Genomic DNA, 13,735 nt, shown 5'->3' with positions numbered 1-13,735 from the left:
CAGGTCAAAGATGTCATGAACATCCTCACCCCTAGTGTACGTCCACTGCAGGGCAAAGAATATGAACACAAGGCATGTGAACTGGCAAACACAATGCAGAGCGATATTGAAGGGCTTACATGGGGTTGCATGAAGAAAGCTTCCTAAAGTGTTTATACAGACCAAATTTCCTATCTTGTAACTCTCTAAATAAAGAATGCTTTGCTGGACCCAGCTGCTTGGTGGTCTACCTTCCACTGTCTGGGCCCAAGTTGAGCTGCTAGCCTCCTCTCTCCACCAGACCTCTTCCCAAAGACGTTAAACCGTAGCCTGCACTGTCCCTCGCACCTGCAACCTGTTCCTAATTCTAATTCTGAGGGCATGCTTCAGTGGCATGTAGCCCTTTGCATTAAAGATGGTCACCCAAATCTCTCAAGAACTCTCTGTCAACATTAGAAACATGCTCTGCCAAGATGGCGCCAGGAGCCCCGGACAAGGGGCATATCAGTTCTGTGTCAGGATCCTACTAGTGCCAGTAGAAAATGGTGGCCATGTACTGACAGCCAGACAAGGAAGTGCTTGCTCTTTGGTTGCAGTGATGGCCACCAGCCCATGCCACTTGCTTATATACAGTTTCATTTTTAGTTTCACACCAGCTAGAGGGAAACAGGTTGCAAAAGACTGTAGTCAATTTGGTCTGCACTTCTGGTTAGAATGGGACGTCTATGGCGGTTATAAAGAAACAAGTTAACAAATCACACTGAAATGCAGAGTCCTAAGCAGCATAAGAATGAACTCGTAAATGTTGAAAATATAATTACACTTTGGTATGTGTATGTGTCAGAATTCAGTTTCACAGCAAGAACAGAATGGGAAATTCTGTACATGGGTGTGCTTTAGCCTGTAAAATGACCGTCGCTTAGTCCTGTTGATTGAAGTTGGTTCTGGAAATGAAGATGTGTCTATGGAAAATTTACAGTTTCTGAAGACAGCCCCTGGCCAACTAATCTAGGCATTACCTAGATTAGTTGCTCCTAATGTTCTTGTTGTTTGTAATACTGTGGCCATGTATTGAGTGAGACACTGCCATAACTAGAACCTTCAGGACCCAGTTGTAATAAACCGTGAAAGAGCACATGGGGGGGGGGGGGAGCAGAAAGAGGCTGGATAGGAGGAGGGCAGCTGCATGTAGAGGAGCCAATCTCTTCATTTTCCTCCTGCAGCCTCTGAATGCCTGCTTCTCCTCCTCTCCCTCCCACAGGCAGGAGGAAAATGTAGAGATTTGCTCCTCTACATGCAGCCAACCCACCACTCCTCCTATGCAGGGGTACAGGGGGGTCGTACGGGTCCCCTGCAGCATGGGCCGGGTCACAATTATGACCCCTGTAGGAACGCTCCAGGAGTGAGATGCATGAATGTTTGTTCACATAATAAGATGTAGACTTTAGTAAAGTTACCTATACACAGTTTGAATTTCATCTGGTTCCTGCTGAATCAGCTGTGGGTTGCCCTATCAACACCATCCAGGTAAAATAAAATGGATTTCAGAATTGGAGTTAGGTGGAAAATAATTGGTCAAATGGTGACTGCATTCAATCAGATGTAGTCACTTTTTGGGTATTCAGGCAGCAACGGATACTGTGGCTGAATACAAGCAGTGTTGATGGTCTGATTTACATTGAATGGTGGATGTGAGAATCTGGTAAATCCATGAAATGTTGTATAACTTTGATGATTCTTTACCTTAAAGGTGCAGGAAGGAATCTTACTGGTTGTTATGGCTCCAAATAATTTGCACTTTATACTTTATAGTGGGCCATTACAAGCACAACTAATTAAACAACAATCAAAACTAAGAATTTTATCTTACTGTGTGTTACTGCAAATGCTAAGGTGAGCCTGTCTTTCAGCTACAAAAAGTAAATTACACTTCCCTGCTATGGAGGAGCTAATATACTCATCTCTCTGGCAACTGTGCCTCCTACCTACCCTCTGTCCATGCACTGCAGCCTCCATCAAGCTCTTTAGCATTTGACACTTCTGGGAGTGCCAGATGTCTGTGTTCCCCATCACGTGCTTTGGTTCCATCTTCTGAAATCGTACATTACCACAGGGCACTGCAGTAACGTAGGCGCTGGATGATGAAACCACAACACATGGTGAAGAACATAGACATCCAACAACTTTTGAAAGTGCCAAATGCTAAGGAGTCCAGTGTAAGCTGCAACATTCATAAACGATACAAAACACATGCCACCAGAGTATAATAAATCCCAGACATGCCACCTCAGAGCCCTGGGCTCTGATGATGGCAGCTCCTCCCAAAAATGTGTTGGCTGTAGAGACACACACTGTGAGGTGGCAATTCCAAATATCAGTTACACCAACTTACTAATGAATGAACTGTACCAAGTGATGCTATTGGATCTAGTTCAGATGGAACTACACATATGCTTGTTAATATTTTTTCAATTTTAGGGCTTAATCATACCAGCTGGGGTGCTTTATGCTCAGTATAAAGCTAGCCCGCTGGCATGTGTTGTGTTACAATGCATTGCACTTTTTAAATGTTTTAACTTTATTGCAATGTCACAGAATACCACTGTGTCACCAGTGCGGAGAAATGTGGTTAGATAAGTTGCATTGTGTAAAAATGCAGACATGCTGTATTTCTATGCAATGTACAGCACTGTACATGTATGGTGTGAACAGGCCACACAGAAAAGAATTGCTTTCTATGCACCCTTGCACCTGGGTTGATCTACACAGATTGATGCAGCTCAGTGGATATGGTGTGAGCAAGCCTTTAATAAAGTGTTTTTATTTACTTCACAAGGCCAGTATACTTTTGTGCTTTCTATGTTTTAAGCTTTTATTGCATATAAATGCCATTTGGACTTTTTTTTTTAACTCACTTTAAGCACAGTATGTACCTTTTGCTTTACTGTAGTACATCATGATTCAGCCAGTGCAAAAGCATCTATATTAAATATTAAAAGGTAAAATGACTTGTGTTTAGAGGAGAATTCCACACACGATAGGGCATAAAAGTACTGAATAATTACAAAATTGTCACAAAAGTGATTGAACATATCCCCAAAATGTATATGATAATGTGACATTTTTGCTACGTGTTGTTCAATTTTGTTCAAATAAAAAAGAGTTGTGTACATGGCCATCAGGCTGACCTAATGCAGAAGCCTCTTCTGTGGAACACTTTAAATGCCTGAAGCTGATAGCAGATTGTAAACCTGATACCTTGATGCTAAAGGCAAGTTAATAGAGAGGGGGTCTGTATAACAAGCCTCTAAAGGAAAAAAGGAATTTGCCTCTCCCAGTTTCTAGCCAACATATAACAAACAGCCCAAGGGCTGCATAATTTCTGTAAGGACGGACTAAATCTGTCAGACTAGGTGACAAACAGGTGTTGACCAGGCTGGAAAAAAAAAAAAAAAACTCCAGTAGGAAGTTCACTTTGAAAGTGAAACACCCACTGCAGTCTATATATATATATATATAGAGGCTGAAGATCTGACTCGGCAGCCACACTTTTTCCTCCTAACAAATACTCTGGGTCAAGAGCAAAACCACCAATACATCCACCATGGCCGGTCGTTTTAGCTCAGCATCATATCAAGCTTCCAGCTCTGGCGGTGGCTATGGAGGTGGTTATGGTGGTGGTGGCAGCAGCTTTGGAGGAGGTAGCTATGGTGGAAGCAGCTTTGGTGCCGGCAGTGGCTATAGCAGTGGCTTTGGTTCAGGCTTTGGTGGCGGATCCGGCGGTGGCGGATCCAGCAGTGGCTTTTCCTTTGGCTCTTCCTCTAGTTTTGGAGGATCAGTTTCCAGCAGCCTGAGCATGAGTGGAGGCGAGAAGCAGACAATGCAGAACCTCAATGACCGCTTGGCCTCCTACCTAGACAAAGTCAGGGCCCTGGAAGCAGCCAACACTGAGCTCGAGCTCAAGATCCGCCAGTGGTACGAGAAGCAAGTTGGCGTTGGTGTTAGCGGTGGAGACAAAGACTACAGCAAATACTATGATATCATCAACGACTTGAGAAGCAAGGTATGTTGCATTTTTGTTTTAAATATAATTTAAAAAATTATTAACACCCTTGCAAAAGCAAATATTTAATATATATTATTAATAAGTAAATTCAGCTTTCTATTCAACTTGACATAGTAACATTTGACATAGCAACTTTGTAAATGCTAAACTCTTTAGAAGTGCCTGGTACATTTAATATGACATTACTTGGTGCTAGAGTGTGCTTGAGGAAAGCTAAAATACTGGGCTGATGACAGCAGTAGATAATTGTAGACAGCTGTGACTTTTTTAAAATGTTGTTTGCCACAGTGGAAGCCTATGCCTGGCATTCCTTACACTCAGAAAACCTATACTTACCAATAAAAGCTTATACTAGCATACCAGGACAGGATAAGTAATGTTATTTTCAGCATTCATTATTTTATCGACAGATGGAGATATATATATATATATATATATATATATATATATATATATATATATATATATATATATATACACACACACATTGGGTGTGTTAATTTTTCTAAATGTACCTAAAACTTACTTTGCAATCAGGTAAGAAATGTCTGCGCTATGAGTTAAAAATTGACTTTCTCTCTCTTGCCCTTATCATATTCTTTATCCATACAAAAACATTAATTTATTAGGGTCATGTTCTGGTTGCTTGCCTAACACACCATGCATCCTTTCATCACCTTATGTCAGTATAAAAAATAGACAAATGAATCTGTCTTTCTTTTTACCAGATCCTGGCTGCCACTATTGACAACTCTCGCATTGTCCTGCAAATTGACAATGCAAGGCTGGCTGCTGATGACTTCAGACTTAAGTAAGTCAGATTTACGTTATAATTGCAATTTAAAATGGCTTGTATATATTAGCTTGATTGAAAAAAGTATGCTGAGTTTATCCTTTAATCTTTAAAATTCCTAGTCTCAAGGGAGGTAAGATACACCTATTGTTCTGAACAGCTTTTAAATGATGTCAAAGTAATCCTTTTGATCTTTTAGAAACCAGCAACGCCCTACTCTGTAATTAAAGCCAATGTCCATTTTTGTCCACGTCCTTTGTGCTCATACCTAAACACCAGCCAGTATCATTGGTTGTGGAAACACAATATACTTTTTCATTCTTTGCCCTATAAAGAAACCTTTTGCAAAGGCTATCTGTTGCACTTGCAACTACAAAGGATGACTTCTGACTGGGTTGTAGTTGACTTCATTCAATTTTAGGCCAGTGGTAAAAGTATCGCCCAGCTCCATCCAATTGTTATCAAAAATGTCAACATATATACTTACATAGTAGTTACATAGTAGGTGAAGTTGAAAAAAAGACACAAGTTCTTCAAGTCCAGCCTATGTGTGTGATTATAAGTCAGTATTACCTTGTATATCCCTGTATGTTGGGGTCGTTCAGGTGCTTATATAATAATTTTTTGAAACTATTGATGCCACCCTGCTGAGGCCACTGCCTGTGGAAGGGAATTCCACATCCTAGCTGCTCTTATAGTAAAGAACCCTCTACGTACCTTTTTTCTTCTAATTTTAATGAGAGCTCTCAAATAATACTATAAGTGATAGCTATTTTATGAGCTGCAGAGGGTCTTGTAACTTCTTTCTCACGTATTAGTTTATTGGGTTCCTTCTGAAAAAATGCTTTATTTTTTTTTAAATGTTGGGTCTATTGTCTTTAAATCACTGACTTCATCAGAAGTTTAAATAATGCCTTTGTGTGTTACAGTGAGTCCAGGTCTGGGTCCTAAAAAAAAGCTGGTTAAGGAATAAAACAGCTCTCTCTGCAATACTCATCTCTTGTCCAGCACTGACCCCCTTAGTAATTCTCTAGATATCTTCAGTCTGTTGCTTTAACAAATGCCCAGCATCATTCAATCTGGGAGACAAAGGACATCCTGTAAGTGAAAGGAGTCATGGAACCACCCCTTCATGGATTATCACCACTGGGCCCCGGACTCACAGTGCATTGAAGAAGAAAGCCTCTATTGCTGAGGCCAGCCCAGCACTGCTAGGCCCCATGCACATGACACATTTCTTTTTCCTCCCCTGGATGCCTGTACTCCAGTGGAGGAGGTGTGTCAAGTGTTCAGGCATTCATTCATTCATTCCATTGAACAAGATATTGATTTATTCTGGCCATTGGAATGAATGAATTTGCAAGCATTTGATGTGCCTAGCACTAGAGTGCGTTTACATGCAATCATTTTTTGATGCTGAGGCCCAGAGTTTTTTAAGCTGGAGCCTCTAAAGATCCAATATTATCATTATTTGATAAAGACATGGACCATTGTAAAGTATAGTAAATATATGTCTCTTTGCACTGCCTGATCACATAATGCCCAACAGAATCTCTACAAACCCTGCTTTGTGTATTATAATATAGTATGTGGCTCTTTCTAAATAATATTTTTTTTCCAAAGGTTTGAGAATGAACTGGCTCTCCGCCAGAGCGTGGAAGCTGACATTAATGGCCTCCGCAAAGTCCTGGATGAGCTCACAATGTCCAGAGGAGACCTTGAACTCCAGATTGAGAGCCTGGCTGAAGAGCTGGCCTACCTCAAGAAGAACCATGAGGAGGTAAGCAAAATGAGAATATACAAGACGTAACAGTAGAAAATGGGGTCAATAAACCACAAAAATAACTTTTCGTGGCAGGCTCAAGTGCCCTCCTGTCCCCTCTGTATTGAACTGTATTGTAATTGTCCGGTCCCCCTCTACATTGTAAAGCACTGTACAGACTGTTGGCGCTATTTAAATCCTGTATAATAATAATAATGTGGGCCTCAATTATAGTACTGAATAAACCTAATATACACATTTGATTTGCATGCCATAGTAGTGAGCTATACCAAGCTCTATTGCTGATCCAACTTCCTAGAAAACCCTCACCCATCATGTAGATTACCTTGTTATCAGTTGTATGTCTTGGTACCAGTCTGCTTGGTACCAGTCTACCAGTCTACCATGTATAAAGCATAGCTCTGTTGACCATAAACATTTGTGTTGAATTAATATGAACATATATGTTTATGGTGTGATTATTCTAGGGAATCCAAATTATTATCATTTGGTGGTAAGATCTTCCCATTGCCACCTTATGTCCATGATTAGTATAATACTCAAGCAAGCCCTACATAGTATGATTTTGCAGGGTCAATTCAACGGGATTCATGTAATAGAGGGGTCAATCTAAAACAATTATTTAACTCTAAGCCCTTGTACACACGATCGGAGATTCCGACGGAATGTGTCCGATCGGCACGTTTTGTCGGATATTCCGACTGTGTGTGGTCTGCATCGGACTGTTTCCGTCGGAATATCTGGCGGACCAACTTTTCCAACTTGCCGGTAATATTTTCTGACAAAATGCTCCGATCGGACATACTCCGATCATGTGTAGAGAATTCCGATCGGACAAAGTGCCACGCATGCTCAGATCAAATTCCTACATCAAAGCTATTGGCTACTAGCCTGAACGTAGTCCCATCATAACGAAATTACGTCATCACGTTCTGAAAGATCGGATTTTCCGACAACTTTGTCCGACCATGTGTATGCAACAGTTTCGGACAAGATCCGTCGGACAAAATCCGATGGACAAAATCCGACGGATTTGGTTGTCGGAATCTCCGACCGTGTGTTCAAGGGCTTACTGTTAGACCCTGGTATTACATGGTTGTTGATCAAGTTGGTTAAATTGAATAGGCAATCATCTCTGTGTAGTCTATGGCTTTATGTTCCTCCTGTAACTCATTAAGTGTCAATGAGTTTACATGATCTACCCTGCACTGGAAAAAATACCAGCATTTGATTAGATGCTAATGACAATAACTCCATTTTTTATTTTAAGCAATCTTTAGAAACAAGCACAGGCAGTGTGTTTCTTTGGGCATTTGTTTTTAGAATCCTTCTGTTTTATGAATCATAGGAATGGATTTGATGTAATTTTTTCATACAAAATCTCTTTTACTGATGAATAGGAGCTACAAGTTGCAAGAAGCAGTGCCACTGGCCAGGTCAATGTAGAGATGGATGCTGCTCCAGGTATAGACCTCACTAAGATTCTGAATGACATGAGGGCCGACTATGAAGTTCTGGCTGATAAGAACCGCAGAGAAGCCGAGGCACAGTTTGCACAGAAGGTAAGGAACAGATTAACCATTAAATTGCCCATATGCATACAGATCCATCCATTGTTGGATAAAGTTGTCTTTGCCAAAGGTAATCACTTACTTAGAGTCAGCACTGGCATACTAAGATCTAATGCAACGTCCAAACTATCTGTGTCAATACAAAAAAACATAACAAGAAAAGACCATGATTGTATTAATCAAGGAGTGTCATTCTTATACTGCCAAACGCTCCATCCTGATTAATATCCTGACCACATATTGTTTGACAAAGGGAATGTGTTGCTCTATACCAGTCGTTCTGTATAATCCTAGAATTCCTCCAGAGGTTTGTTAGGGGTTCCTTGAACAGTTCTACTGTCAAGGAATCCCTAGCAAACTTTGGAGGAATATTAAGCAAACCCCATTGAGGAGTAGCCCCAGAGGATCTTGATTAGTAAGTAAACCTCATTCATTATTCTTTTTTTTTTTTTTAACTCTCTACATCCTACTGATCACTCTACTGTACCATGTAGGTCCAATCGTATTAGTGAAGGTTCCCTGAGACCTGCAAATTAGGTCAGGGATTCCTTCATAGCAAAAGGTTTGAGAAAGTCTGCCCTATATCATTTGAGATCATCAGCAGATCGAGTCTACAACTGGTTTACCAATTTTCTCAAAGTAGGGATTCCTGTAATCTACCTGTATGTTTAGAATTTTGATTTGAATAACCAAAACCCTATATTTACCATTTTAGAGCAATGAATTGAAGAAGGAAATTTCAGCTGGTGTGGAACAGGTGCAATCAACCAAGAGTGAAATCTCTGACCTCAGACGTACCCTCCAAGGCTTAGAGATTGAGCTGCAGTCTCAGCTGGCAATGGTAAGTCAAGAAATGAAATATTGTGTAAAAATTTAAACCCATAATGTAATCTGACAAGGAAAAAAAAAAAAATGCACAATTCAAGTAAAAGCAAACATGTTTCCCAGATTTATATCTAATTATTCTTAAGTAAAAATTAACCCATAAGCCACGTTAGTGGGGTTTATAACAAATTCAATCTGTTGAATTTTCAGATTCGATAAAACTCTTCTTGCTCTGCCTGGTTATATGACCATGTGCCTCATTTAACTTGTATGGGGGGACCAGAGAATACAATTCTTACCTTGGCCAACATTTTTGGACAACAGAAGAGAGAATAATACCTAAATAAACAAAAAAAATAAAAACTTACTATATTTCAGCTTCCCAAACCATAGTCATGGTGGCTGCATTCATGTTTTAGAGCTTTTCCCTTTACTCTCACCTGGTGATCTTCCAACACGCTTCCTGTCCTAGGGCGACAACACTCACGCATCATACAGTATTTATATAGAAGCAGAGTAGTCAGCCTAGGTTGATCTCGACCACAAATACCTCCCCTCTCCTTTTCTCCATTACATCAAAGGTGTTGCTTTGTTGTTCACAAGATAGAGGGTAGATGAGAAAGCTGATAAACTTGCTTAAGATGTCAGTTCAATTCATAGAATGTTACGATACACAATATCTCTTATAGGATCAACAGGTATTTTTCTGTAATTGCAGAAAAAGTAAAAAAAATATGAATGCTGTCGATCCATCCTGCTGAACTGGACAAATGTAGATCCATCTAAGGCCTGCTTAAGTTCTGCTTTACATTTACACAAAAGTTGCTAAAGAAGTTCAAGCAAAGTTAAATAACATAAATAATCAATATGTAAATATACTGCAGGCCAGCAAGTGCTGTATAGTCAAAGTATAATTCCAGAAAAACATTTCGGTTTTTAACAATCTCTATTTTGGTTTTATTGCTGTCTGTGGTCTCCTTGAGAAGATGTCCTCCCACTTCCTGTCCAAGTGACACCATTGTAACTAAGACAGGAGGCAAGAGTAAAATTTTCAACAGTGATACAGCAATAAAAACCTGGGACTGCAAAAACTCAACAAGTGTTTAAAAATGTTTCACTTTAATAACTGCTAAAACAAAATTACTTTAGATATATTTAACTTCTAATAATTGTACTTATTTAGATAGTGTAGACATGTTATGGACACCCTCCCTAAATGCACCGTGTAATGTCTCTAACGTACATTCAAAAGGGTCAATTCTGATCCAATTAATAAAACAAAATCCAGAACACCTGAAGGAAAATGGCATACAATAAACACTGGTGGAACAGACGAGCTCCATGCAAGTTGTGCTGTACTGCCCTACTGATGCAAACATTATTCAGACTGGTCATATCACCTTTGGAGAGCAGGATTTCTTAAAAAAAGGCGTTACATAAAATGATCTATTAAGAAATACGAGATGTTGCCTATAAAATTAAAAAATTATTTGAGATTATTTCTTTCTGTGAAATTTTAGAAAAAATCCCTTGAAGACACCCTTGCAGAAACAGAAGGCCGTTATGGAGGACAGCTCCAGCAGCTCCAGCAGGTCATCAGCGGATTAGAAGAACAGCTCATACAGATCAGATCAGACATGGAACGCCAGAGCCTAGAGTACAGAGAGCTGCTTGACATCAAGACCAGACTAGAGATGGAAATTGAAACATATCGCCGCCTGCTGGAGGGAGAACTAGGGTGAGTGCAGAAAATAAAAAGTTTATATTTTTGCATTTTGATTGACGCAGATGAAACAGTATGGAAGTTCAGCAGAATATATGGGAAGTCTTAAAAGGTATATTTGGTATATAACACAGTTATATATACAGTGTTTTTAAACCTGCACTCCAGCACTGTCCCATAGTTCTTTTTTGCCACTAGATGTCCTCGGTATTCCGGGTTGCATGACTCACAGTGGTATACAATCTGGAACACTGAAGACATCCTGTGAGTGCAGGATGTCATAAGTAAGGGGATGTCACCACAGCACTACATATGTAGGCAATACATCCAGGCTTGACTTTATTCTCTATACTTTAAGTTTTAGGCTGGGTTCACACTGTGTGTGGATGTGGCTCACAGCAGGGGTCCAATGCGTCCCTGTTTTCTGTTTCAGGGAAGAATCAGGCACAAATTTTTGCCTGAATTTAGACCTGAAATTGAGAGCCAATCACACTCTCCTGCCATGCGAATTGGATATGGAGAAACCTGCATCCAATTTGCATCAGTGTGAACCCAGCCTTAATGTTGCTTACAAAAAAATTAATTATGAACTATTCTTTTCACAGTCAATTTTCCCAGAGCTCTTCTTCATCAAGCAAAGCCGTCTCCACCTCACAGGTTTCCTCATCATCCACAACAAAATCACAGACATCTTCTGTAGATTCCAAAAAAGGTAACCTAACAATATAATGGCAGGTTGATGCCTTCTGAAGCTAACGATGTAAAGGTGCTCCAAGGCATGAGATGATATCAGCCTGTTCTTGTAAAAATTAGCAAAAGCAGATGGTTATGTGGGTGCTCAAGGGATTAATCTTTGATGAAAAGGCAGTTGGTTGTGTTTGATTCTTTTCTTCAGCCTATAAATAATCAAAGACAAAAACTGTAGGTTTTGGGTTTTTGGAAGATAAGTGTTTTGGTGGATAGTGTTTTGGGAAAATGTGCAAATTATTTTCTAACTAAAGGGGAAAGAAGAAGTCACTGGGCATTTGCTTTGCTAGCTGTAATCCTTTCTACGAAGTTGAACTTTTGCCAAGATAAAGAAATTCAACTGTTCAACAGGCAGTTAGGCTGGGAATCTGAGCAGCAGAGCATTGGTTCACAATGAAACTTCATCACCTGTAATATCCAGTAGTTTGCTGGAGGGCTATCAGAACATAAACGTGGTTGAAACAGCCAGTTGCTAAATGTCCTTTTCTAGTAGCTGAAGGGCACTGGTCAGGAGTATGGTCTTAAAGCAGAAGTAAACCCTCCTATCCTTTACAGCTAAAGAAGCTGCCATCTTAGCCTCTGTTTGATCTGAGGTTGTCATGGTGTTGCACATGTGACCAACTGTGACATCAGCCATTTGATGGCGCTTTTCAGTTTAATTGAGAGTAGCAAACATAGGCACACTGGTGAATTGAATGCAACTGCTTTGAGAAAAAATGTTAAATTGGTAGGCTTAGTTCCACTTTCAGAAATCTTTAGGGGCAACCCAAATAGCATCAAGGTGTATATGGAATTATAACAACACAACCCAACATCCCTTTATACTTTTTAGGAGGTTGTGGTTCCCTAGCCAAACATCTTTTGGATGATATCTGCAAAACTTTAGTAAATTCTTGCCAGCTGCCTGCAAACAACCATACCAAATGTATATTAAATGTCTGCTGAACATTATGCAAGGGACCCCATGGGATGGTACAAAGGACCATGCTTCCATTGCTTTGTATTGGAAGGTTGCTATTGGTTGTTGCAGCAGGATTCTCCCTTACCAACAGGCCTTCATTGGTTTAAAAAAATGGCGAACAATTGACCTGTGCTTTTGGACCATATTTAAACCCGCTTTCACCCCCTGTTTTCTGCCCCAGCTCCACAGCCCCCACCTACCCCCTACTTTCTAATTATTCCCTGTCATGGTGTTTTTTAAGTAGGGGTTTAGTTGTCCAGTATATCTGGATGGACAACGTGACTGTATTAATTATTGATATTTTGGTTTCAGCCAGAATGTCATTTATGAATAATTTAAGGTTACCCTTTGAATAATGCCATGGCCAATAAATATCCAATAAAGTTTTAATTCAATAATTTGGTGTGTTCTGTTTAATTTTTTAAGTTATGCTTTCAGTATGTGTTTAGAATAATTGTGACCTAATTTGCAGACAGAACATCTATATTAATACAATTTACTAATCTTTATTTCAGACCCAACCAAAACCAGAAAGGTAAAGACCATCGTTGAAGAAGTGGTAGATGGGAAAGTCGTATCCTCAAGAGTAGAGGAGGTTGAAGAAAAGGTGAATTAAAAAGAAAAGCAACATTGAAGGAAGACCACTCTGTGGACTTGAAGAGGTTGTGCTGTCTTGTGGCAGGGCACTTTAACAATTCTTTTGCTACAAATGAATAAGACATGAAGTTGTTTCTCTTTTTGATTCAATAAAAATTTTCTTGCATCTCAGTCAACTTGTGATGTCTTTTGGGTCAGAGGTGATAAGTTCATATAACAAATTAATTGTAGTGCATTGTGACAAATAGCAATAATATATCACCAAAAATGTATTAGTTATAGGTGTAATCTAGTCAGGGATCTCCAAACTACGTCTCTCCAGCTGTTGCGGAACTACACATCCCATGAGGCATTGTAAAACTGACATTTACAGACATGACTAGGCATGATGGGATTTGTAGTTTGTTAACAACTGGAGGGCCATAGTTTGGAGGCTCCTGGTCTAAGTCATCTTGTGGCTTCTTATACCTTCTAAGAGCCATCTATGGTAATATCTCCCCAAAATAATTCCTGGCCTATTCACATTGTAACCTCATTCCTTCTGTAGCATTCTTGATAATTTAAATATGTTAAAAATCCAACAGGCAGAGGAAGATCCCTCTGGTTGTCTCAGTCTCCCAAGGACTACTTATAGGTTTTGTGAACTGCTGTAGCAAGTAGCCCCCCCCCCCTCCTCCTACTCATTCCATG

The 13,735-nt window shown here is 39.8% G+C and overlaps 1 protein-coding gene across 1 annotated transcript; it reads left to right on the top strand.

Moving 5' to 3' along the window:
• Nucleotides 1-3,507: 3,507 nt before the first annotated feature.
• On the top strand, nucleotides 3,508-13,216 carry LOC143935771 (keratin, type I cytoskeletal 47 kDa-like). Its single transcript, XM_077459879.1, has 8 exons — nucleotides 3,508-4,042; nucleotides 4,774-4,856; nucleotides 6,462-6,618; nucleotides 8,022-8,183; nucleotides 8,908-9,033; nucleotides 10,538-10,755; nucleotides 11,346-11,452; nucleotides 12,964-13,216. The coding sequence occupies exons 1-8, from the start codon at nucleotides 3,584-3,586 to the stop codon at nucleotides 13,062-13,064; spliced, it is 1,413 nt and encodes a 470-aa protein (XP_077316005.1). The 5' UTR covers nucleotides 3,508-3,583; the 3' UTR covers nucleotides 13,065-13,216.
• The last annotated feature ends 519 nt before the right edge of the window (nucleotides 13,217-13,735 follow it).

The sequence above is a fragment of the Lithobates pipiens genome, unplaced genomic scaffold, assembly GCF_037356315.1.
Source record: "Lithobates pipiens isolate NorthernLeopardFrog02 unplaced genomic scaffold, aLitPip1_a1.2 Scaffold_28, whole genome shotgun sequence".
NCBI lineage: Eukaryota > Metazoa > Chordata > Amphibia > Anura > Ranidae > Lithobates > Lithobates pipiens.
This window is presented reverse-complemented; position numbering and strand designations above follow the sequence as displayed.